General features: G+C 47.9%; 3 protein-coding genes across 4 annotated transcripts; 1 reads left to right on the top strand and 2 right to left on the bottom strand.

The window, feature by feature from the left end:
• Nucleotides 1–6,187: 6,187 nt before the first annotated feature.
• Nucleotides 6,188–10,949, top strand: Wfdc2 (WAP four-disulfide core domain 2). 2 transcript variants are annotated; one of them, XM_048441014.3, is made up of 5 exons: nucleotides 6,191–6,346; nucleotides 6,824–6,967; nucleotides 7,607–7,711; nucleotides 8,302–8,448; nucleotides 10,774–10,949. In XM_048441014.3, the coding sequence occupies exons 1-4, from the start codon at nucleotides 6,268–6,270 to the stop codon at nucleotides 8,445–8,447; spliced, it is 474 nt and encodes a 157-aa protein (XP_048296971.3). In that variant the 5' UTR covers nucleotides 6,191–6,267; the 3' UTR covers nucleotide 8,448; nucleotides 10,774–10,949. The 2 variants fall into 2 exon arrangements, with proteins under 2 accessions (XP_085553150.2, XP_048296971.3); XM_085697024.2 differs by lacking the exon at nucleotides 6,824–6,967 and having other exon boundaries at nucleotides 6,188–6,346.
• Nucleotides 10,950–12,206: 1,257 nt separating this feature from the next.
• Nucleotides 12,207–14,501, bottom strand: Spint3 (serine peptidase inhibitor, Kunitz type 3). Its single transcript, XM_048440852.3, has 2 exons — nucleotides 14,281–14,501; nucleotides 12,207–12,491 (listed from the first exon to the last, which is right to left on the bottom strand). Exons 1-2 carry the CDS (start codon nucleotides 14,354–14,356, stop codon nucleotides 12,301–12,303), a joined length of 267 nt encoding a protein of 88 aa, XP_048296809.1. The 5' UTR covers nucleotides 14,357–14,501; the 3' UTR covers nucleotides 12,207–12,300.
• Nucleotides 14,452–25,257, bottom strand: LOC125405075 (WAP four-disulfide core domain protein 6A). Its single transcript, XM_087911405.1, has 4 exons — nucleotides 25,091–25,257; nucleotides 23,915–24,046; nucleotides 21,602–21,769; nucleotides 14,452–14,585 (listed from the first exon to the last, which is right to left on the bottom strand). The coding sequence occupies exons 1-4, from the start codon at nucleotides 25,209–25,211 to the stop codon at nucleotides 14,452–14,454; spliced, it is 555 nt and encodes a 184-aa protein (XP_087767531.1). The 5' UTR covers nucleotides 25,212–25,257.
• Nucleotides 25,258–25,261: the final 4 nt, after the last annotated feature.

Below are 25,261 nucleotides of genomic sequence, written 5' to 3'. Positions count from 1 at the left end.
AAGAGGGAGGGAGACCGAGAAAAAGCCAGTAGCTGTAGAAACAAATGAGGCACTCAGTGTGGACCCTGGTACAGAGTGCCAGACGTCATTAGCTGCCAGCAACGGACAGCAAGTCCAGCCATCGTGGGCAGCGGAGGTGTGAAATGAAAGAGGATGCGCCTGAGAGCGGCCACGGGGTGCTCTCTGTGCCAGTTCCAAGGTCCTGTGCAAACAGGACTGCCTGCATGTGCTCTTTCCAACAGCCACAAGGACTGAGACTGTTGACCTCCTCCCTTTGCTTGCTGCCATCCAGGCTTCATGATCACCGCTAGGCCAGAGGCTCCTTGAGATCTGCATCAAGATATGGCCGGGCTCTTCTTTTCCGCATACCCTGACTAAGCATGTCCACTCTTTTCTCTGTCTTCCATGGGCGACATGGTCCTTATCATCCTGCAGTCTCCAAATTTCCCTACAAAGGAACCTCTGAGTCTTTGTTCTTCTTCCCCAGTCAAGCCCCCTCCTTTCCTTTGAACAGTGACTCAGAGATCTCTAGATCCGCATTCTCTGAATTGTAATTCCTCAAGCCACAGAAAAATCTTATTTTTTGCAGAGTCTGAGTTTGGGTGATGACTGGGAAACTTAGGAAAGTGCATAAAGATGCAGTGAAACCATTCTCCATTCCGAATAAAATCAGGAATGGGTTCTATGAACTAAAATAACACTAGCTGCCGTGACTGAGTCCTCAGAACTGAAGGGAAGAGTAAAAAGCACCCACCTTGGAAAGGAAAGGAAACCAGGAAGACTTGAGACTTTCCCAGGACACCTGTGGGGGAGCTCCATCTTCTGCTGTCCTTTGCTCAGACAGGAGTCTTCTGGGAGGATCTGATTGGCTACTCTCTGTCTCGGGTAGAGCAGGCACTTTGCTTGACAATTCTGCCTGCTATAGGAAGAGTATCCCCAAACCCAAATCAGTCTGCTTTATCAGAAAGAAGATAGACACCCAAACAAAATAGCCAATATGCCCAGTAAAAGAGGTTTCCATAAAATGAAAGAAAATTTATCAGAGTCCGAAAGTTCAGGAGGAAAGCCCCGATGTGCAGTCAAGGCAGCCTGTTTGCTCTGGGAGCTCCTTAAATCTTCACGTAAACTTGTTTGCAGTCTTTTTAGAGTGGGCATGTCTGCAGGTGGCTACCAGCCCCTCCCATTGTAAATCCTTCCTTCTTTCCTCTCTGCTCTATTTATATATCTCTTACAAATATATTTCACACTCATGGAGCCATGCCCCAAATTTTTAATGCATCATCTATTTTTTCTTTTAACATTTTATTTATTTGTGTATGAGTGGGACTTAGTGACAGGGCTGTGTACGGGCCTGTGTCACGGCCGGGTCAGGGGACTACTTTACGTGGTTGGTTCTCGCTCTGTCCTGTGGACTCTGGAACCCGATCTCAAGTTGTCCGGCTTACAAGGCAAGTGCTTTTACCCTCTGAGCCTTCTCAGAAGCCCGGTTAACTGACTAATTTTTCTTCTTTTTCTACTTCTTCCTCCTTTTCTCTCTACTTCTCCTCCCCCCTACTCCCCCCTCCATCACCTCTTCCTTCTCCTTTCTTTCACTGTGTAGCCCTGGCTCGCCTGGAATTCACTATGCAGAGCAGGTAGACTTCAAACTCAACAGAGATTTGCCTGCCTCTGTTTCCTAAACTCTGGGATTAAAAGCATGTCCCACAATGACATGCATTTTTTTTTAAATTTAGAAATATGTGTGGAATGGGGTGAGTGGGTATAATATTGAAATAACTGAAACCACTGGAGCAATGGATGGCCTGGGTTCCCCTCAGCAAGTCACTCTGCCTACTGAACCACAGTTTTCTCATCTGCAAAATGGGAGCGAGGCTTCTCAACCCACAATCTTACTAAGTAGATACAAGCTGCTTTCCAATGAGCTCTAGGGCACGCCTACCCCACAGGCCACAGATTTGAATGTGCTTAGGTCGTTGCTAGGAGGGGAGCAATGGGCAGTGGGGCACACAGGACAGCAAGGTGGTAGCTCTCTCATAAAAAGAAAGCGTGCCAGCTTAGCCAGCTTAGCCCTATGTCGTGGTGCCCTCCGTGTGGCACCTGGAACTCTGTTACGAGTGTATACTCTCAGGTTACACCCAGACCCATTCTGGGGTTGCTCTCCCAGAGCCCAGGTTGGCTTTAAACTTAAAAGTCTGATCCTTAGGCAGGCAAGAGCCACCATGCTCAGTCTGAGCAGCACTGAGGATTGAACCCAGAGCTTTCTATGTGTTAGGCAAACACTCTACTAACTGAGCTACAGCCCTAGTTCTCTAGCAGCTACATTGCAACGAGCCCTTCAGTGACTGTGGTGCAAACCCGGTTTTGAAGAGCTGCATTCTAGCTGATGATTGCTTTGTGAGTTGAAGGGCTCGCTGCCAGATCCTGCACTGTTTCTAAGAGAATTGAAAGGGTTATTTCTTTTATGTGAAATTCTCCACTTTTAAACATTGGTAACAGATTCAGAGTTTAGAAATGTACCGTGTGGGCTAATAATAGACGTGCGCCAGCTGGATCTGCCACCCCCCTGCTTTTCCTCTTCTCTTTAAACCTTTTACCAGTCCCACAAGATGCTACAGCGATGGCCATTTTGTGGGAGACATCGCAGCCCCTCAAGGTGAAGCTCTGCTCTGAGTCTCAGCCCAGAAGTTATTCACGCCGCACCTCACTTGTACTGGCGTTTGGTCCGAAAGCCGCTGCTCTTTTCCTCCGTATATAGAAGAGAAACTACAGGACAGCTTAGCTCAGAGTCGAGCACCAAAACAAAACTGAACATCTGACATCACCGACCTTGGGAACTTCCCCCCATTTTCTACCAGCCCCCGACTCCCCAAACCTCGCACTAATCCATATTCCAGAAGAGAGTGCCAGTCAACAAGGGAGCCCATGGCAGCCTTGGAGGGCTTGAGGCCTGACAACGCTCTAAGAATGCTAGGTAAGTTCTGGAAGACAGTTGCGTGCAGCAGCGCCCAAGGATAAATATCCAGTGGCCATCTGGTCTCCAGGCTAAACCAGCTGCTCCCCAAAGTGTCCTCTGTGTGCTGTGTGCGCTGGGTTTCAGGAGCCTGTCCAGGGCTGTGACCCCACCTAGCTCTCACCTTTCTTGCTGTTGACTTTCTCTGAGCTCAGAGTAAATAGCCCCGGCCCCTCCCAACAACGGCATGTCTCCAGTCCCTAGCCTGCAAAGCTAGAGGAGACGTTTTCAGCCACTTTTACCAATATCCTTCCCCAACTCAGCAACTGGATGCCTCCGAACCCTACCCAGCTGACCTCCCAGTTTTCATTGTTGCAAATACCTCTCCCCCTGGGCCTTAGAGAATCTTGGATAGCTGGAGCTAGAAGCATGCTTGCAGGTACTTCTTGTGCAACTTGGTCATTGTTTTGGCATTTGCTGCTCTGAATTCTGGAGTTTGATATACACAGCTGGTCTTAAGTATCTCTACGTCTCCCACAAATACCCAAACCCACACAAGTCCTCTGCATAAAGCAGTGACTCCCCACATCCTGATATTTTTCCTAGCAATATTTGTTTTAATTTTTATTAAAATGTAAAGAAATAACATATATTTTTATCATATTCTTTTCCTCCCCCAACTTTTTGTAGACCCATCCTCCCTCCCTACCCAACTTCATAGTCTGTCTTTCCCCTAAAATGAAAATCAAATGAAAAATCCAGTAATAAAAAAAATGCCAAGACAAAACAAAAAGTGCAAAAAAAAAATGAAGTCCATTTTATGTTGGACGGTTCTCCTGACAGGGGCCTGCTGGGAGTGCGGCTGATGAGCCCCGTGACAACTCAGTCAGAGAGAACTGACCTTTCCCAGCAGATATCAACTTCAAATAACTTCTTGGTTTGGGGAGGGACTTGATGCTCACTTCCCTTCTCAGTACAGGGATTTTGTCTGGTTTGAACCTGTGTAGGTCTTGTTTGTGCCGTCACGGAGTATGAGTTCATACGTGTAACATACGATACACATGTCTGCTATGTCTGGATGACACTGTTCCCTTGGCATCATATGCCATCTCTGGCTCTTACCACCTCTTAGTGGGGCTGTAGTGAGTACCAGTGTTCTCAGAGAGTTGTTATACTTCCTGAGGATGGCAAAAGAAAGATGCCAGAGAGCTGACCAAGAAAGTAACAAATACTGGGGCAAAGCTAGCAAGGAACCTAAGTTTAAACCTGCATGTGCTCAGAAACCTAGCTCAGTATGGCAGAATTCTGTCAGAAAGGTCCCGACCAGAAGCTTATCACTTCGCTGTGGTCTCTGAGAGGATGAGATTTGGGGTTCTCTGGGCAAGAAGCTCAGAGCTTCTTAGTAAAGGACTTACCGAACCGCTTCAAGACACCGAATCCCAGTAACTTACACCAGAAACCCCAAAGTGTGGAGAAGACCCAGCCTCTGGCAAAGATGTGTGGACAGGTTCGATGGGCTATCCTTTTAGAAAGATTAAAGTATTAAATAAAAACCCAGTGTGGTGTTTGCCTAGAACACATGCATATTCTGGTGTACTAACAGCCACCGCCACGTAAGTTACCGTACACCGTATTGTTTGGGGAATAACGAAAAGAAGCAATGATTAACACACACTCAGTTCAGGAACAGTTTTGGCACCAAGTATTTTCCTTCAGAGGTTGGTTGAAGCCAAGGATATGGGACCCAGGATCATAAAGGGTAGCATGTACTCAGCAGGCTCCTTCCTAACAGTGGGCATTTATCATCTGTGGGATATTCGTGGCTGTGTGTGTAGTAGTCATATGCCCGGCCCTGGGGTTCCTATGTCAATGTATGGACTCCATGTTTGTTCCAGGGTTGGACCATGGCATTCTTGTTCTCATTGAATGTGACTTTAATCATAATTCCTTTTCTCTCCCTGTTTGTAGCCCTGAGGACTGAACCTAGGGGCCTCACACATTCTAGGCAAGGGCTGTATCCACTGAGGTACAACCCTAGTCCCCAATCATCATTTTCACAGATGACAAGATGGCTCTTCAGAAGAGGGAAATGCTTCATCCAAGGTCCTTCCAATGGGAAGTGGTAGCGGTGGGCATCAAACCTAGTCTCTGCCACCCCTAGAACAGTGCTGGGCAGCCTGATTTTGATGATGGTAACTGAATACGGTCGCTCACACCTGGGTGGGTGCAGAGCTAAATCCAGCTGAGACATAAAAGATAGGAAAACCATTTGTTTCCTGCAGAGGCCAGGAGAAGAAGGGAGTAAACTCCAAAGTGATACTCTTGGCAACAAAGGAAGGTCAGGCGGGGGGGGGGGGGGGGGGGGGGGGGGGGGGTATTTTGGAGACACATATAGATCCACATGGAGAGGGTCTTAGGGAATCTCCACTCCTGCACATGCCCAGTTGGCACAGCTAAGATTTGCCTGCCTTAAAGGTACCTGCCATCTGCATCGTCATCGTCATCACTCCAGCAAATGCTTATGATGGAATGGAGGAAACATAGCCCGGAGGGAAAAAATGTGTATTCAAAATCTTCCCTGAACGTCTTTGCTTGGGAACTTAGGTTGGGGTCAAATCTCTGAATGCCCAGCCTGTGTGTCATAGGCAGTTGACCGTGGTAACTCTCTAGTCATAAGAAAAAGATGCCATAAGACTGAGATCCCCATTCTGCCCTAACGGAGTGTGGTAGGAAGAAGCAGAAATGTGTCTAAAAGGACTGGATATTGTCCGGGTGTTTCTCCTTCGTGGGCCTGCTCCCTGCCGGTCAGATGGGCTGCTTTGTTAACTACTCCCATTGACTGGCCTTCTACTAATCCCCGAACAGGGCTCTGCATTCTGATCCATTTGACCCCAAGTCTCAGCACTTAATCCCCAACATCAGTTGCCTCCCTGCAGCCTTTCCTTTTCTTCCTTATTCCTGGACTCCAGTCGTTCCAGAGAGCACCCCAGACTCTTTAAAAATGAGCCCAGGAGCCCTGGGCCTGGGCCCTCTGCTCCTGCTGCCCTGCCTTGCCCTCAGGCTTCGGAAAGGTAGGAAGAGAGGGAGGAGTGGACAAGTGTCCGGCTACAACTGGCTCGGAAGCTGTCTCGGTTCCTGGTTCCCACCAGAGCCAAGAGTGACACCTGATCCCGGGGGATTGTGAAATGGCTTGAGGTGGCAGGGCGCCCGCGCTGCCCGCTGTGCTTCCTACCCGCCTCCTGCACCCCTCGCTCGGCCCCGCCCCCGGCGCGAGCGGTTAAATCCCCCCCATCCAGGCTGCAGCTCACACCTGCACCATGCCTTCCTGTCGCCTGTGTTTGCCGGCTGCAGGCCTTCTTCTGGGGCTGCTACTGTCCACCCCCCTCTCAGGCGCTGGTAAGTGCAACCAGGAGTGCGGTGCCCAGAAGTAGAGGCTCTGGGGGGCGAAAGTGGGGAGGTCAATGAAATTTTGGGAACCCTGGGGCCTACAGTTAGTGATTCTTGAAGCGTAGGGTTCAGTGTACTGGCGGTGGGGAGACCCCTGAACGCTGAAAGTTAAAGGGGCGGAGGCTCCCCCTTAGCTGTAGGCGGAGACCCAGTGGAGCGGGAAGCTCCCGGGATGACCGAAGCTGGCTCAAGTCCTCAGGGGACTGGGGCTCTGAAGCCAAGCAACAAGGAGCCCCCAAGTATCAGAGACCCCCACCCCCACCCCGGCCCGGGAATGGGCCCCTCTGGGGTATTATGAGTACCTCTGGGTCCAGAGAATCAGAAGTCGGTGGGGTTGAAATGTGAGGATCTTGGAGCAGGGGGATGACTATCCCGGTGGACTGGGCTCGGTTCTCCCTGACAATTCTCTGCTCTCCCCATCCCCAGATGCGGGAGCAGAGAAACCGGGCGTGTGCCCCCAGCTCCAAGAGAGCACTGAGTGTGTGGAGGAGTGCTCCTCGGACAACCAGTGCTTCGACAGCCTCAAGTGCTGCCAGGCCGGCTGCAGCTTTATCTGTTCCCTGCCTAATGGTAACCCCTCAGCAATCTGGCAGAGACAAGGCGGGGCAGTCAAGTGCTGCGAGAGGCAGGGAGCGCACGGTTCTGGGAGGAAGGGCACCCGGGACCCAGGGACCCTCACCCCCTGGAAGGTCGAAGCGGTGGAAACCCGATCCTCCTGTGCCCTCCCTTGTCCGGCCTGGGGTGGATGCGGGCGGGAGAGGGGGAGGGGGACAAGGGCGTCACTGAGGTGCGGCCCAGGGGAGAGGTTCCCCCATTCCTGGTTGGGCTCGATTCTCTGGTGCATGACGGGCTTCCGGGCACGCACAGCGAGACTTTGTTCCGGGACCCGGGCGCAGTGGCTTCCTTGGCTGGAGACTGTGGGCAATCCCTGGGTGGCATCAGGTCTGGGACCCGAGCCCTGGGGACCTCTTGCCTCTGGAGTCCCTCCCTCAGGACCTTCCACTGTCTAGCCTGACTAGACGCCTCAGATTTCTCCCCGAGGGCGGGAAAGAACTTTGCCACACCCTACGTCTGTGGAAGTGAGCAGCCCAAAGAAATATTCTTGCACAAAGTCACACCGCCATCCTGTGGCTGGCAGAGGTTCCATTTCTTTCTTTGACACTTTCTGGCTTTCCCTCCTTTATCTTTAAAAACCGTCTCCACCCTTAGGACTGGCTGAGGAAGAGCTCTGGGATACTTCTTCATCAGTCAACCATACTTTTCTATCAGAGGAAGGTCAAGTCACCACGGCACCAGATGTAGCCATGGAAGAAGGTGTAGTATGGAATCTAAGCTTCTCATTTCCAAGAGAGAAAAGCTGAGGCTAGGAGGTGGGGGTGGGAGCAAGAGGGGAACACAAAGGTTTGTAGTTGCTGGCCTTGATCGTGGCCACCACTCCACCCCCTATTTTGCATTTACTATGTTCCCCAGGGATGCAGCAGAGTGTTTATACTTAGGAGTCCTAAGGCAAAGAAAGCAGCAAGGTGGAAAGTGGAGGGAATTACTTATTGTTATCAAGAAGTTTGATTTTTCAGGGTGGTGTGTGGGGGCGATAATTGTTTCTGTAAGAACCCCACAGTGTAGTGACAGGGATTCCATGTGACATCTAAAGACGGGGGCTAGGGAGATTTGGGTCCTCGGCCACAAGGGTAGAAAATGGCAGAGCTGTGTGACTCAGGTTGAGGTTCTGTGATTTCAAAACCATCTGAGAGCAGAAATAGGGGTCCAGGACCTCTGAGAGCAACTCAGGTTCCCACGAGCAACTCAGGTAGGCAGATCCAGGTGATCCAACTTCAGGGCAGTGTTCAACCGAACTTTGCTGATTGTCTACCTGGATTACCCCCCTTACTCCTCTGCCTACCCAGAAAAGCAGGGCTCCTGCCCCAGCGTGGACTTCCCCAAGCTCGGCATCTGTGAGGACCAGTGCCAAGTGGATAGCCAGTGTCCTGGCAACATGAAATGCTGCCGCAATGGTTGTGGGAAGATGACTTGTGCCACACCCAAATTCTGAGGTAGGTGGGAACAGGAGAGTTGGTTCAGAGATGCCCAGGTATGGGGTCCTTCCTTACAACGAGACCTCGCAAAACACAGTGATAATGAACCTGTCCATATGTTCACCTTCATTCTCTCAGCTAATATTTATCTATAGCGCGTGGATGATGTGTGAACAAATGAATCAGACACAGAGGCTGGGGAATGGGTTTTCCTGTCTAGTGTGCATGGAAAGAGATAAACAAGCTGATTTTGTAGTAGGTCACAGGGAGGTCCATGGCAGGGGACAAAGAGAACAGGAGGGAAATGTTCTTGGGGGAGGAGAGACAAGGGGCGTTACTGTAACTTTTACACGAGACAGTGGGTGAAGATCTCACCAAGGAGGTGTAAAAGGAGAGAAGGGACAGGAGAGTGTCCAGGCAGAGGTAGCAGCAATGTGAAGGCAAGAACATCACTGGGGCATTTAAGGAAGAACCCGGGAGGTTGGGTAGAAATAAGAAGGCAGGCCAAAAGGTCTGGGACAGACGATCTGAGGGCCTTAGAGGCCATTGTCTTGACCCAGAGTTGTGTCTTCAGAAAGAGACTTGCCCTGATGTTTTGAAAGGGCCCTCCTGTAATATGCCATGATGTGGCTAGAACGCTGAGGGCAGGAAAAGATTCACAGACTCGCTGGTGAATGGACATGGCAGTTGAGCCTGACCAGGAGGGAGGCAGGGGACAGAGGTGGCCAGTTCACCACTTCACGAAGAAGAATGGTGGGTTTTGCTGATGAGTGACGAACTTTTCTTTTGTTTAGCAGGAACTTGGGTAAGTCAGGAACTGAAAAGGGGTAGCTGTGTCCTAGGGGAGAGGACGATGTGGGGGGCAGGACAGGGAAGAGTGGATGGCCAGTGGGGGTGAGAAGGTGTTTCTCTGCATGGTGAGTGGGACACAGAGGAGGTGATCTCTGTTTACTCCAAAGGCTTCTCTTTGTGGACAAAGGCAGCTGAGGTCGTTAACTTCCGGTGCATTTATCAGTTGCGTCTGAGATGGGTTAAACATTCACTCTGAGCAAGCCATGACTAAATTCAGTACCTTTAGTGCTTCGGGCCCTGAAAGGAAGAGTTTGGGGAGTCACTTCCCTTTGTATGTGACTAAAAACAAAATACTATTCAGTTGGGGCTAAGAGGTGACTCAGCAGAGAACACTTGGTTTCTGGTGATAACCAGCTATAACCCCACTTTTAGGGGCTCTGGTGCCCTCTTCTGGCATTCAAGGGCATTGCACACACACAAGGTACACATAGATACATGCAGAAAACACACAAAACACTAATAAAAAACACAAAACACTAATATAGCATTATGTCACACTTTAAGTGTTAAAAGGGGAGAAACTGAGACAGAGACTTGGTTGGCCTGTTTGAGGTTCTGGGACAGAAAGAAGACCACTCCCTCCAGCTTGCAGTGCAGTGATTGAGACGGAAGAATTGATGACACAGCCTGTGCCATTAATCAGTGACCACTGCTGTGGGAAACATAAGGAAATGCCACCAAGGCTTGAGGGAGGGAGGATGGAGCAGGAGCAGGGGCTGACCTTGAGGTGGCACAAAAAGATTAGGCCATGATTCATGGTTTGGCAAGATGCAGGGTAGGATGCTATTCTAGGCAGAGGAAGCATGATGAACAAGAACTTGGATAAGCCATTGGATGCAACCACAGATCACTGGGGGGTATCTATTAGTATACACAGAAATAACCAAAGCCAGAGATGGGGAATGTGCCCAATGTCTCATGCTTGTCATTTCAAAGTATGCTTTTCAGAGGTTAGGAGGGAGCTGTGGTCTTCCTAGGACCCTGAACTGTGCTATGAGGCCAATGTTCTCCTTGAATGTCGACTGCATGGTGGGCATTGCAAGCAGGAAGACCAGATTTCTGTTCTGACCCTTAACCTAGCTTCTCCTGCTCCTCGACCACAATTATTTTCCTTACAGAATGGGGATAAATGTCACCTATTCAGCCAGTTCAGCTCAAGTTGATCTAAGGAATGAAGGCACAGTGAAACGTTTTAGTGGCCAAAGGAAGATTCAAAAGAGATAAATGTTTCTGGGTCTCCAGAGAGGCCATAGTGGTTAATTGGGATCATGGCTTACTCAGGGAGGTCCTGAAACAGGTTTGATTTGATGTATAAGAGACGGGTCTACAACCTGCTGGTAGATGCAGGCAGAGCTCCCAAGAAGGCGGTGCATCGCTGTGTGTGCAGTGTGGTAGAGGAAGGAGAAAGCTAGGTCGGGATTTAAACTGCTGACACTCGTGTTTAGTGGGACAGATGTTATTGTTGATGATGTCATGGCTTTCTTCCTTCAGCTTCAGTCACCACCAGCCTGAGGAATGGGATGAGGATGCTTCTGTCGGGCCGTGCATCTGGTGTCACTCCCAGGACCTCCCTTCTCTCTGGTCTTTGTGTTTCTTCCTGGACCGGCAAAAGCATCTCCCTTTTCTAACCAATAAAGAGCTCCCTTTCAGCAATGGAGACGCCACAACACCCGTTCTCTTCACTCTGCCTGTTTCCCCCGACTTGGTTTAGGTGGGTGGGAGCGTGTGGGACAACTGGGTCATCCAGGCTCAAAATCCAGGGAAAGATTAGTTCTGAAGTCATGAACAATGATTCAGGTATGTCTCTGGGGTGCTAGATTCAGGTATTCCTCTGGTGAATCCTTGCACCAATCCTGTGAGGTTCCTTATTCTCCAAGGATCATGGAGCCAACACAGCCTCTTAGGGATGGAGGAACACCTCTGAAATCAGTCAGATTCCCCCTGGGTGTGTTGCGCAGCTCTCTGCCAGACAGTGCCGGGAGACATGCCCATGGAGGCTTCCTGGCTGCTCAGAGTTCGGGACAGTCCGGGGTCTGCTGAGCAGGCCGTCAGTAAATGCGTGTGGCACAAGTCTGAGGGCCTGGATTCAGATCCTAGCACCCGTTTGTAAAAGGCCAGATGCAGCAGTATGCCTTTCACCCTACCACTGGGGTGGGGATGAGGTTGGAGACAGGTCAATTCCCAGATCTTTCTGGACAACCAGTCTAGCCAAATGCTAAGCATCAAGTTCAGAAGGAGACAGCTTGCAGGAATTGGCTCTCTCCTTCCACCATGTGGGTTCCAGGGATCGTATTCAGTTGGTCAGGCTTGGTGGCAAGCACCCTTACCCACTGAGCCATCTCTCTGCCCTCCTCCTACCCGCGTGGTTTAAAAAGAAGCCCTTGCCTAGCTTTGTGTCTCATCTCACCTTGAAATGAGAGAGCGGACAGGCTCGTCTTCCTCCTCTTCTTTCAGAGGAGGAAAGGAAAGGAAAACCAGAGGACCTGACACCAGGGACTGCCTGTTCTCTTCCCACGTGACAGAAAGACATCACTTGGCTTTAGCAGTAGATAAAAACTCACTCTTTTTTAAAATTAAAATTAATTAATTTAAAATTAAAATTAATTAATTTAAAATTAAATTTAAAATTAAAATTAAATTTAAAATTAAAAGTAGCCTTAAAATCTTCAGGGTTTTTTTCCCCCTCTCCATTTGCTATTTCTTCCTGTTTTTGCTATTTCTCCTGTGTGGAGATCGGTACAAACATCTCTTACATCATGGGTCATTTCCTTTTAGCTCCAACTGAGTCCTTATCCTCAGATGGGTGGAACAGCGATCCATACTAAGTTTTGAGTGGCACTTCTAAATTTTCCCAATGGACTTGTATTTTATAAGGAAAGATTTTTGTGCAGTTTCTGAGACAGAATTAACTTTAGGGAAATGTATTTAGAGGAATGCATTTTTTTTATTCACATACGAAAAGCCTTAGGGGACCCCTAGGGAGGTTGGCTTCATGGAGCGCTGTCCAGGCTTGACACATCAGGGACGTCTGCAGGCTAACCGGCACTGATTTCTGCTCAGAAAGTTGTTTTCGTTGCCTCCACAGCCTCCGTAGCTAAACCGCTCGCACTTGCCGGATTTGATGTTATAGTGCCATCGCAGTTTGGAGGCTCGGCACTCACCCTTTTCCATAGGAAGTTTGCATATCGCTGGTAAGGGCTTTCTGTGTACTTGAAGAAGAAGAGTGGTTAAGGGGGCCAAATCCATCACCACCCCTTTGCTACTCTCCCCTCTGCTGGCGGTTTCCAGGGCCACAAGGTGCAAGGCCGAGGCCCTCCATGGCAGCCACCTCTTCCCACCCGAACTTCTCCATCTCAACAGAAGCCTAGGTTTGCAGTTCTGCAAGCCGTGAAACTCCCTTGCCTGGGATTTCGACGTAAGCCCTGCCACCCACGCACCCACGACTGCGTGAGGCTGTAGAGACGTCACATCTCCAAGTCTCCAGTTGGTTGTCTGTGAGGCCAAGGAGCTGAGCCCTGGATCTCCTTCGCCCCCTCAGAATTGATTTGCTGCAGTCAGACCCTGCAGGTCTCTGCCTTCTATCTCACAGTCTGTTCCAGAATGGACGGACTGCAGGGGAAGGGTGGGCCTTGGGTCTGAGAGCCGGGTTTCAAGTCTGACACAGTCATTTGCTAGCTGGTAACCCTGAATGAAGGACCTGTCTCTTCTACACTGAGTTTCTTGACCATAAGCTGGAGTGTAATGTTCACATTTTGGGGCTCATTGAGAGGTTAAAGAGAAGTAATGAGGGCTGGGGGTGGGAGTGACACACACGTCTAATCCCAGCATTCAGGAGAGGCAGAGGCAGGGGAATCTCTATGGGTTGGAGGCCAGCCTGGTCTACATAGAGAGCTCCAGGCCAGACAGAGCTGTATAATGAGACCCATCTCAACAAAATACAAAAATAGGGAACAAAACCAAACAAAAACAGCCAATAAGAAGCACTGATAAGTCCAAAAACTAAAAAATAAACAAAAAACAAAAAACCAATCACTGGATAATGGTGAACTGTCCCTAAGCATCTTCTTCTTCCTAAGCGACAAGACCTAGCAACACAAACCTCACATACTCTGTAGCCCTAGTTCCCAGTGCAGGGATGCCTCTGAGGTCTCAGCAAACACCCAACAAAACCACAATAACCATGAGCTCCTCGTGCTAGAAGCTTCTTTGTATTTTTTACTATGTGAGATGTGTTTTGCAATTACTGTTTTATATGTGCATTCACATGTGTGTGTGTGGGTGGGTATATGTGTGTATGGGTGCATCTGTGTGTGTGTGTGTGTGTTTGTGTGAATGAGACACAACCATTGTTCTTATCTTCTAGAGGAAAAAAAAAAAACCCTGACATTCTAAGAGACCAGACAACACCTTTGAAGCTTAGATTTTTGTAGGTAGTAGGCCCAGCAACTGACCCCTGATGCGACTGACTTGGGGGGACCCAGAGTTTCTATATGCTAATAAGTGTTCCCCCACTGAGCTATATTCCAGCTCTGAATATTTGCAAAGGGAATCCTCCTGTTCACAAGAAGGTCTGAATACATCACATTCATGACCCTCCCTATCCACCTGCAGACTTTAAGGTGCAGCAGAGACAGTGGCCCAGGAAGGGGCCTGACCCTGTCAGGAAGACACATCAAAGCTGAGCATATACCTCCCCTTCTTGCTCTTACTTTGACCATCACAAGCCCAAACTTTCCTCTTCCAATGGCTCCTTCACTGTCTCTTGTGCTATGACATATGCTGTGTGCCTCCTCCCCCTACCCCTAGAATTTAAAGGCAGTGTCTTTGACTGGTGGCTGTAACTTCAGCTGCTAGGATGGTGCCTGGCACACAGCAAATACCTGACTACGCCTGCCAGACCTGAACTGGCTCCTGTCCTGCTGGTCGAGAAACAGACTCTGTCCTGCAGGGTCCCTACTTGGTTCCTGGTCTACGTTGAGGCCCCCATTTCATACCAACCTTTACTTGGTTCTGAGCAAAGCTCTTGGCAGAAGGCGAGGATCAGGAAAACCAAGAAGGAGACCTGGAGCCGCATGGTGTTTGCCGGCAGTGGCGCAGTCTGGAGCTGTCTTATTCAGGGAGAGAAAGGCCTAGGAGGAGGAGCTGACTCTGTGTCCTGCTCACCAACCCCTAACTGCTGCTGCATGCCAGGGCTGGCTGCTGCAGGAACAGAGAGTCCCAGCAAAGCACAGCCTCTCTCTCCTCCAGGACATATCTGATCTGAACTCCGAAGTCGATGTGCCACCATGTCGGTCCTGAAGCTCCTTCAACAGGAATGGGACAGCAGTTATTACCAGCGGTGTGCCTTTGCATTTCCAGCCACCTCACAAAACACACTGCACACACTGCTTGTCCGTGAAGTTTACACAGGGCCTGACTTGGGGGTCCTGACATCCAAGCTGGGTGTCAGCTTACCTTTCCTGTAACTCCGGCTCCAAGAAAATCCAATGCGTGTGGCCTCAATGGGCACCTGTACACGGGTGAACGACTCCCTCCACATACACATATGTTATTAAAAGGAAATAAATCCTTGGAAAGGACAAGCCTGAGTTTCTCTGACGTCCTGTCCAACATATGTTCTCTTCTTTTCAAATGTACTCCTGCTGTAATGCCACCAGTCACCCTGTGACACAGCTGATTGGGGTGGGGGTGGTGAAAGTCAAGCCTATGGGACCTCTCATCTTGGACTTTCAGTTTCCAATTGTCTGTCTGTCTGTCTATCTATTTATTATGTATACAGTGTTCTGCCTGTGTGTCTGCTTACAGGCCAGAAGAGGGCAGCAAATCTCATTATGGATGGTTGCTGGAAATCGAACTCAGGACCTCTGGAAGAGCAGCCAGTGCTCTTGGCCACCGAGCCACCTCTCCAGTCCGCCTCTCCACCCCCAGTTTCCAATTTTTTTTTTTTTGATTAAGCAAACCCCTTTTTAAAATAAGCCATCCAGTCTCAGGCAATTTGTTATAGCAACAGAAAACACACAGAAGCACTCCATTTCGCAAGAAGATTCAACTGCTAAGTTTCAGAGCCAGAACTGTGTCACCGACCTGTTCAGCCCCAGCGATTTGTGCCACTTGGTCGTTAAAGAGACATTTCTCAAGTCTCTCACGTTGTGTTGATCCTACTGCCAGGTGCTGCCTCCATCACAACAGGGTGCCCCAGCGAGTTATGGGAACAACACACGCGTGGTCAGAAGTCAGAACCTGTCATCTTGGTGGAGAAGGAGCAGATTCAGTGGATTTAAGAAGAATCACAAAAGTTCAGTATAAAAACAAGCTGTAGTTTATGTTTGCCATCCCAGTACTTAGAGTCAGGGCAGGAGGATTACAAGTTCAAGGTCACCCTTTACTAAATAGTGAGTTCAAGATCAGCCTGGGTCATATGAAACCCTGTCTAAAAAAATAGAAAAAGAATGAAAGTTTGTTTTTTAAAATCAATATAGTCTTTTGTTTAAAAAGGGTTGTTTTATTTAATTTATTTGTTTTCTTTTTGTTTGTTTATTTTTGTTTTGATTTCTTTGGGTTTTTTGTTTTGTTTTGTTTTGCTTTTTTCCTGACAGGGTTTCTCTGTGTAATCCTGGCTGTCCTGGAACTCACTCTGTAGATCAGGCTAGACTTGAGCTCAAAGATCTGCCTGCCCCTGCCTCCAAAGTGTTGGGGTCAAAGGTGTGAACCATCTCCTGGCTTATTTTTAGTTATGTGTGTATGCATGTGTTGAGGGGTATGTTCCTGTGAGTATGGGTGCCTGTGGAGGCTAGAGGCATTGGTCCCCCTGAGCTGGAGTTCCAGGTGGTTGTGAGCCTCTAACATGGGGGCTGGGAATTAAACTCAGGTCCTGGGTACGGGCTCTTAACTGTTGAGCCCCTCTTCAGCTCCTAAATTTGTGTATCCTTTCAGCAAAAATGCCTTTTAAGGTCTTTACTCATTTTTCCTTTCCTTTCCTTCCCTTCTTTATTTTTCTGTTCCTTGTTCCTTTTGTTTTGTGGTATGGAGGACTGAGCTCGGGGGCTTAGAAACTCTACCACCTAAGTTATTTTCTCAGCCCCATCTTTTGCCAACGTTCTTACTATATTAGTTGTGTGTTATTGACTTCTAGGAGTTCTTAATATACTATAATAGTTATTGCTGATAGGTGTTACTGTCTTGATTTATTTGTTTTGGGGTAGGGTCTCACTATGTGAACCAGGCTAGCCCAGAACTCAGAGCTCTGCGTACTTCTGTCTTCTGAGCACTGTAATCAAAAGCCTGTGTCGCTCTGCCTGACTATTGTCTTTATTATTGCTTTTTATTTAGTTAGTTTTTGAGGCAGGGTCTTTTTGTGTGGCCTTGACTGGCCTGGAACTTGCTCTGTATACCAGGCTGGTCTCCAACACACAGAGCTCTGTCTGCTTCTGCCTCACTAATCCTGAGATTAAAAGTCTGTGCCACCATACGTGGTTGTTCTATTTACTTTCTCTCAATGATTTTTAAGCCCATGAGGATCATTTTTTTTAATTAAATCATTTATTCTACATGTATGGGTCTCTTGCCTGCACATAGGTCTGTGCATCACATTCATGCCTGGTACCCGATGAGAACAGAAGAGGGAATGGATGCCCTGTAAGTAACTGGAGCTACAGAAAATTATGAGCTGCTAATATGGGTAATGAGAATTGAACCCAGGTCATCTGCAAGAGCAGCAAGTGCTCTTAACCACTGAGCCATCTCTCCAGCTCTTGTCTTTATTATTGGAGGGTAATTACTCCGATTTCAGCATTATTATTTAATAGCCTTTTTCTCCTTAATCACTTTGACTATATATTCTAATAATTTCTGGTATCTTTTTGTTTGTGATGAAAACTGAACTACTATTTCTTTCAGATATTTCCTTGTTTATCACAGCAAGGCATCTAAGTGTGAGTTTGTTTATACACAGTGGTTCATGATGCTTCATGGATCTTCCAATGAGTTTGTCATCAAAATTACTTCCTCCATCTATACATTTTTATCTGCACATTAGCCCACCTTTTTAACTGACTAGTTAATTGCAACAGTGTCTCTCTAGATAGTCCTGGCTGCTGTGGAACTCGCTCTGTAGACCAAGATGACTTCTAACTCACAGAGATCCACCTGTCTCTGCCTCCTGAGTGCTGGGATTAAAGGCGTGTGCCACTGCCACCCAGCCTAGATTCAGGGTTGCATTTATTTTGAGTAGGAGGTTCAAAGAAATAGGCAAGTCCCCTTAGATTTGAATCAAGTAGATCCAAGGTGGTCACACTTCTGACATGCCATGGTCTTTAGCACTGAATTAAAAATAACACTGATTATGTGTTCATTTCACCTAATACGGTGAAGTGTCTATCTAATCGACATAGACAATAAAGAAGAAGCCAGTGGCAAAAGGAAGGAAAACTGGGCACATTGTAAATACGGTGAATTGCTAGACAGCATTTAACAGGAAAGGCAGATACAAAGACTGGATCTTCAGAGCAAAATTAATAGGAAGAATCAGGCATGGGCTAACATATGAATGTGATGAATTAAGAGGGATGTGCTCTGCATTTGGTAAAACAAAGAACGTGATATTAGCGTAGGGTGTGACAGTCTGTCTCCAGCTTAAGCTACATAGTGAGACTCATAAAAGAGTCAAACCATAGCAGTGTCTGAGATGGGAGAGTCTGAGTGATCACCTGCATTGCTTGCTCATTTCCTCCTGGCCGCAAGGGAGGCTGGGAGAATAAAGATGCTGATTTCATACCTACTGTCTCTCAACAACAAACCCATGTTCTCTGCGTATCGGGAATGGGATTCTGCAGGCTACGTGCCCCTTCACTGACTTCTGGCATCCTTCAAATCTGTTCTTTTTCTTTTTATTTCCCCTTAGATACCATCTCGAGGTGGCCATGCCTTTCCGCCCCCAAACCATTAGAACCCTTAAAGGTCTGAATCCAGCCACAGCACATTCTAGAAGATAGAGGCCAGGTACACACATCTCACCCTCTGTTCTTTCACAAGTATCAGCTCCAGTTTTCCTTGGGTTCCTTCCATGAACTCAGAGATTCTTCCAATCAAATGATCCCTATGCTTACAAATCTAGAAGCAATAATGCCTCAGTTTCCCTCCCTTCCTCCTACTCTACAACAATCAGTGCAACTATAAACCCCATGTTTCAAGTGCCCACTTTTGTTCCTGGGTTGTTCATTTTCTATGTCTGTATTGTTGGTGTTCCACACACACTTTGCTCCTGCCTGCAGGCCATGGTACAAGCGTGAAGGTCAGAGAATGACCTTGAGAACTGGTCCTTGCCTTCCACCTTATTTGAGACAGGGATTCTGGACATTCACTGCTGTGGACAGAAGTTCAGCTGGCCCACATGCTTCCAGGAATTCTCCCGCTTTTGCCTCCCTTCTCCCTCTCGGAGCGCTGGGCATTTCAGACAAGTGCCTTTGTGCCTGGCGCTATTCCATATGTGTGGATCCTGGGGATTCTAAGAGAGCTATCGCTGTCTCCCAGCCCTGCTGTTTCTCTGTTCTTTACTGGATCTTGATTAATAAAGATTAAGAGTCTGGATTTTTCAGCCCTAACAGAAAAGGTGGTTTTAACTCCAAGGAAGATTCTTCAACTCCAGGAAAGAGAGTTAGATGCCAAATATTAAAATCAAAGTAACAAGTAGTCCCTAAAGGAACCTTTATTTTTTGTTTTATTTTGTTTCCCAAGACAGACCTTCTCTGTGTGACAGCTCTGGCACCATCATGCCAGCCCTAGCCACTCTTTCGGGCTAAGTTTTAGCTTATTTTGTTATGACGTGCTACTGTGTGATCTTGGAGAGCACATTTTTATTAGAACTTTCCATTTGTACACATGTAGACACAAAAGGAGTGCTTTGGTTAGTCTGGATGACCCTGTTTCCAAATTACCCAAGCTCCCTTATACATTTCTGCTTCTGGAGGCAGATCCAAGGGGAACATTAGGAGAGAAAGATGAGGGGTCCTTCATCCTGAAAACAACCAACCGTTGCTTCCCTGGGGGTGTCTACAGCAATGAGGAAGTAACACAGAGACATAGGGCCGTTCAGCACCACTGAGGTCCTTCGGTGCAGGAGTTCTCTGAGCACAGCCCCGAAAACTGCATGTTCATTCCTGAGCAGAACTAGGAACAGATCTTATCACCACAGGGCACACACTAGCCATTTCTAAGGTTCTCATTGGTGCAGGGGCAGGAACAGTTCGTTCTAGTCACTCACGTATGGCAAACCCAAGCGGGACTGAAGGATGTAAGATTGAGTCGCAGGCGCTTAGCGAATCTGGCGGGATTCCTTCAATGCCATGTTTTCCCAGAAGTGGAAAGCACTGTCTGATATCATCAGTCATTGCCCTTCCTGTTATGGAAGGAAATGCCCTGGGAAGGGACTCCCTCCGCCCTGCTCTGCCCCAGTTAGGGTGTACACTAGGATGCACTAGGGTGTTGCTATGGGCAACAATTTAAATTTGGGCCTTATTCTTTTTTCTGTGGTAATGCTTTTGTTGTGTGGAATGGATAGATGGTTGGTGCAAATGGATTTTTCTTTTTGATCCACTAGATCACAAAAATGACACAGAGACATATTAATTATGAAAGCTCAGTCTTAGCTTAGGCTTGTCCCATCAGCTCTTATAACTGAAGCTAACCCATGTCTTTTAATCTACAGTTTCCCACACATTCGTTTCCTCATCTCCATTATGCCCATCTTGGTTATTCCATGTCTGAATGGTGACTCCGCCTTTTTTTCCCAGAGTTCTCTTTGTCCAGAAGTCCCACCTATACTTTCTGCCTCGCTATTGGGTGTTTAGCTTTTTATTAAACCAATTCCAATGACACACCTTCATACAGTATAAAGGAATATTCCACAACAGGTTGGAAGTAGTCTGGGCATTTTGACTATATGAAATCTTTTTATTTATGAACTTAGATATTTTTCATATATATATATATATATATATATATATATATATGTTTTGTTTTTTAATTCTCCTCATAAATACTTCATGGCTTTTGGTGCATATATCTTTTAATTACCCTTTTGATGATTTGAAGAACTTTGGTTTTTTGCTTGTTTGTTTTGCTGTTACTGATGAAAACATGATTATTCTCTAAATTTCCCTCTTGTGGAACTTTATTGGTATACAGAATCACCACATATATTGCATATTCATTCTTTACTCTGAAACTTTAATAAATTTGTCTAACTGTGTGTGTGTGTGTGTGTGTGAAAGAGAGAGAGAGAGAGAGATCCTTAAGTTTTGTCTCTATATAGTAACATGCAAATGTGCATGCAGAGGGCTACAAACAGATGTGAGCATCAGATGTTAACAACTGCAGAAAAAAAGGCTGTGAGCATCTGCACACAAAAGACTGTGAACAGACATGAACATCTGCATACATAGGGGTGTGAACAGACGTGAACATCTTTATACAGAGAGCTATGAACAGATATGAACATCTGCATACAGAGGGCTGTGAACAGATGTGAACACCTGCAGACAACAGAGGAGTTATTCAGATTCTGAGACATCAGAACTCACAGGATCCTTTATTAGGAGGAACTAGAATCTTCATAGGAATAAATGAGAGTCCTGAAAGTTGAGGTCATAGGGTCTTACACTGAGAAGGGGTCAAAGGTTAAAGGACATTACTTTAGAAGAGGTACTGGGATGAGGGAAAGAGAATAAACAAATTCAGGGGTTCTGTTGTGGGAGCAGCCAGAGTCTTAGTGGCTAAAGCTTGGCCGCTGTCAGCCAATCTGAGCAACTGTTGGGCTCACAGAACCAAGTTTCAGATTAGGAGCCAAGACCTGGAGCTTCCTGCAGCTCAACCTTATGATATCCAGGAAGACATACCTGTAAGACACAAGGGTAAGGATGGAGATGCTTGGCTTCAGTCACCGTAGGAACCAGATCTTTCAGCAAATGGATGATTTTCACATTCTTGGACAAGCAGGGAAACCAGAAGTGATGGGTGTGCTGGGCTCAGATCGCACTTTCTAATTGATAGCACTTTATACCTGTTAACTCAGTGTGGTGACCATGGCAGCTCACATGTTTTTTCTCTGAGTTAGGTCGGGTGCTCCCTGCTCCTGTGTCCTTTCTTTTCCCACTGCTCCCCCAAGACTTGAAGGCTTCCCTTTGCCCACTGTCTCCCTCCCCTCCTCTCTTTCCCAGGTCCTTCCATTTGCACCTCCAGGACTGCCCAGGCCTTGGAAAGGACTGATGCTCAGATTGCTGTTTAACTTTAGTAAAAATGCAGACTGGGGACCGTTAGCACTTACGTTTCTTGCTGCAGACAACTCTGCAGATATGTTCACTTTGGAAGTTGTTAGGATTCCCTTGGCAGCCACCATAGATGAATTCGGTACAGACCTCAGTTTCTTTATTATACCACCAGCGTGGAAAGTAAGCCAAGCAGGGGCCAGAATCCTGTGGCAGACTGCACACGTCTGTGGGGAAATCATGGGAGACAGATATTTGGATGCCTGTCTCCTCAGGAACAACCCCACCGCCTTCCTCTGTCCACTGCTCTCTTTGTCTAGCTCAGAGCTATGCTTCCGGTTCCGTGGGAATCTGACCAGTCACTTCAGCCTCTTTGGTCTTCTTTTTCTCAGCTGCAGGGTGACAACACAAAGAATCGCCTTGCTTGTCGGGACACGACCGTCCCAGGAGCAGACATGGCCATTGTCTCTCCTCAGCGTCTGAACGATGACTGCTTGAAGACGTGGTCTCATAAACGGCAAGGATGGCCGTCTCTTTCCTCTCTGCCAGGAATGGCCACCATCTAAGTTAAAACATCTCCAGTCCTCTGGACGTCAGAGGAGCTGATGCACTGGCTCAGGACAGTTATCTTCCAACCCCAAAGTCTGTGTCCTCCCTCTCCACAGCTTCTCTCTTTTGCTACTCCTAACGCTCATCCTTTCGAATCATCCTTGAAAGTCAGCCTACTCCCCAGTCTCCGCGCCTTCACACCTGCTCAATGCCCGAGCTGCTCTGGCTAGCACGGCACACTCTATTCATTCTTCAGAACCCTTCCAGTAGCCTGGTAAGGTGGCATTTGCCTGACATCCTAGCACTTGGGAAGCTGAGGCAAGAGGATTGCAGTGATTTCAAGGCTGCCCTGAACTATACAGAAGACCATGTCTACAATATCTAAACACTACCAGCATCAATGCCTTTCTGATGTCTCCTGGGTCCATGCTTTATCTCTTGATTTTAATGCATCTATTTTATGTCTGTGGTGAAGATTTATTGTGGATTTATCCATATTTTCTGACTGCTGGAGAACTGAGTTCTTCGTGAGCAAATACTGTACCTTAGCCTGGTACAGCTGTTCTGAGCAGATCTTTGGCAAGAAATGGATGTTTCAGGAATGTTCTCAGAAATAAATAAACAAATGAAGGAAGGAAGGAAGGAAGGAAGGAAGAAAAGAAAGAAGGAAGAGAAGAAAGATCCCAAACTTAAGCACTTAATGAACAACTGATTTCACCACTGAAAAATACCATTACAATCACGCAAGTTTAGCTATTAAAGTGTTGGCCATGGGTCTTGGCCTTTGACACATGTTGACATTTCCTCTGGTGTGCAGCCCTCGTTCTGTTCTCATTGTGTAGGTAGAGGGTATGAGACTTGGAGAGGTGAAGTCAGTCCCTGATGGCACACACCAGAGAGGGAGTTAAGTGTAGATGAATCACCAGATATGGTGGTGTGTGCTTAGAACCCCAGACACCCAAAGGCTGAGGCAGGAAGATGTCAAGGTTGAGGTCAGCCTTAATTGCAGGATTCAGCAACCAGAACCTGAGTAGACCACAGTCGGGGGTTAGGATCACAGGGAGGATCACATCTGGATGTCCGAGTGCTCTCTGAACCCACCTCCCAGTATTTCCACGCCTGATCACATGCCTCCTAGCACAGGGTTTTCCCGTGAGCACTTGCTGGTGTCTGGAAGGCTACTCCTCCCTTGTTTGCCTGCACACTACCCGTCCTTCAGATTCCAAGTCCTTGTGGCTTCCCCAGGAAATGCTTTGGTGGCCTCATTGAGGAGCCCATCCTGGGTGTCACGAGCACCCGTAAATATTTGCTGGTTGATAAAATGGATGAGTAGTTTTGAGGGTCTTGTGTGGAACTCAAGGACGTGAGCAGAGAGAAAAAGAGTATAGGAGGCTAAGGCGATGAGGGGAGGCATCCTGGGTTTTATGTCAGCCCGAGGTGTGGACAAAGAAGCCCGGAACTCCCGACACCTGTCTCATGCTCATCCTACACTCAGATGCACCGTTGCTGCTTGATGAGACGTGGAGACTTGGAGAGCTACTTGGCATCTCAGAACAGCACCTGAGTGTAGCCAAGGGGTCACATGACCCAGTACCCAGCTGTATCTTAAGAAGAAATGAGGTTCAGAAAGGAAAAAGAACCTCCCTCAGATCCTTTACTCAAATAGATGCCAACTTTTTCAGGACAGGTCCCTGTGGCCCGTACCTACAAGATCTGCATGAGGCAGAAGATGCCATGGGGGTCTCGGTGAACACCAGCCCTCATGAAGGGGTGGGGAAACCTGAAAGCAGGGGACTAGGGGCAGCTCATGGTCGGAGAGGTACCTTGTCTGAGGTCTAAGCATTTCTTGCCACAGCTGAACATGCAGCATCTCTTCTTGTTGGGACAGTGTCTGTGCCTTGTGCATTCGTTTCTTTCTTCAGTTTCGCACTTTATTCTGACTCTGGGGCATGTTTCTGTAGGAGGAAAAGATGTGGTCCCTTGAGGAGTTGAAGGAGATATTGTTCTTCCTTCCTGGGTCTAGGGTACCACTGCAGAGCTGAGGAAGCCTGTTGGCTCCTCACCTGTCACTAGGAGAGGCAACCCTCAGGGGCTCAGGATTTTCACAGCACTGGCCCCATCGCCCCCTGCAGCGACTCAGCACCTAATCCCCAGAACCTTCTCCAGCCCTCTCTCCACCCCTACTAGATTCCTCAGAGAGGGACCTGCTCCATTGGCTCCTGTAGCTCAGTGTCTGCCTAGATTGTCATCCTGAAGGCTAATGGAACAAAGTTTGAAAAGCCTTGGTCAAGATGTCTGGGCTAAAAGAACAGTGATTACTACCGATAAAGACTTCCTGAACCCTTGGCCTTTGTCCTTCCTCCTCAGTACACAATTCTGAGTAAGCCCTGTCAGTGTCCCAGAGAGCGAGCAGAGGCATCCAGAGCATGGGAGGCTCTGTGGACTTGCGCAGGGTCACACACCTCTCGAGGAGTGGACCTGGAATTTGCTCCTGTCACACGTCCTCCTGATCACTCACTTTACCCACGACCTTCAAGTGCTCAGTGTGTTTTAGCTGGTAAGGATGAAATCTCCCTGCTTCACCATCTGAAGGGACCCTGGAGGCTGTTCTTCAGCACACAGGTAAGGTCCTGTGGATACAGGAAAGCTTTGGGGAGCTGCAGTGGGCAGGCGAGGAAGCTGCTGGGGTGGTGCTAGGGAGAGGCTCATCCTAAGTGGAAATTCTTTTGTCTATTTAATTCCCAATATCCTTTTAATGCACACCAGTCCTGGCACCTCTATGAAGAATGCCTTATAAAGGTGGGGAGTCAGCTGTCATAGACAGAGGCCCCTGTGTCACCCAGGGCACCTCTCCAGGATGATGGGGAAACAGTGACCCCAAACATCTCACTCCCACCAGGGTCTGGGACTGGGAAAACCCTCTCATCTGCAGTGTGTTTTGTTCTTTGACCCCATCAAACTACTTCTCTCCATATTAAGAACTGTACCCCAGTACTTACTCGTAAAGAACCCCTCCGCCAGCTCAGGTTCCTGGATGCCCCACAAGAAGATGAAGGGAACCAGGAATGGCAGAAGTTCCCAGAGTCTCATCTTAAGAAGCAGTTGTCTGGCTAGAGGCATTAATCTGGGTGGAACTGGTCAGTGGCTCCGGCTTCTGCTCTGAGGCTCTG

This window comes from Myodes glareolus, chromosome 10 (assembly GCF_982192425.1).
Source record: "Myodes glareolus chromosome 10, mMyoGla1.1, whole genome shotgun sequence".
Classification (NCBI taxonomy): domain Eukaryota; kingdom Metazoa; phylum Chordata; class Mammalia; order Rodentia; family Cricetidae; genus Myodes; species Myodes glareolus.
This window is presented reverse-complemented; position numbering and strand designations above follow the sequence as displayed.

Bases quoted from the DNA above. Each gene is read 5' to 3' on its own strand.
- LOC125405075 (XM_087911405.1), bottom strand. From the start codon at position 25,211: ATGCCTCTAGCCAGACAACTGCTTCTTAAGATGAGACTCTGGGAACTT. The intron at 21,770-23,914 runs GTACCTCTCCGA...ATTTCCCCACAG, and splicing joins ATGCTTAGACCTCAGACAAG to ACGTGTGCAGTCTGCCACAG. The intron at 14,586-21,601 runs GTAAGTGCTAAC...TTCCTGTTGAAG, and splicing joins AGTTGTCTGCAGCAAGAAAC to GAGCTTCAGGACCGACATGG.
- Spint3 (XM_048440852.3), bottom strand. From the start codon at position 14,356: ATGCGGCTCCAGGTCTCCTTCTTGGTTTTCCTGATCCTCGCCTTCTGC. The intron at 12,492-14,280 runs GTTGGTATGAAA...TTCTTCTTCAAG, and splicing joins TTGCTCAGAACCAAGTAAAG to TACACAGAAAGCCCTTACCA.
- Wfdc2 (XM_048441014.3), top strand. From the start codon at position 6,268: ATGCCTTCCTGTCGCCTGTGTTTGCCGGCTGCAGGCCTTCTTCTGGGG. The intron at 6,347-6,823 runs GTAAGTGCAACC...CCCCATCCCCAG, and splicing joins CACCCCCCTCTCAGGCGCTG to ATGCGGGAGCAGAGAAACCG. The intron at 7,712-8,301 runs GTGTAGTATGGA...CTGCCTACCCAG, and splicing joins AGATGTAGCCATGGAAGAAG to AAAAGCAGGGCTCCTGCCCC.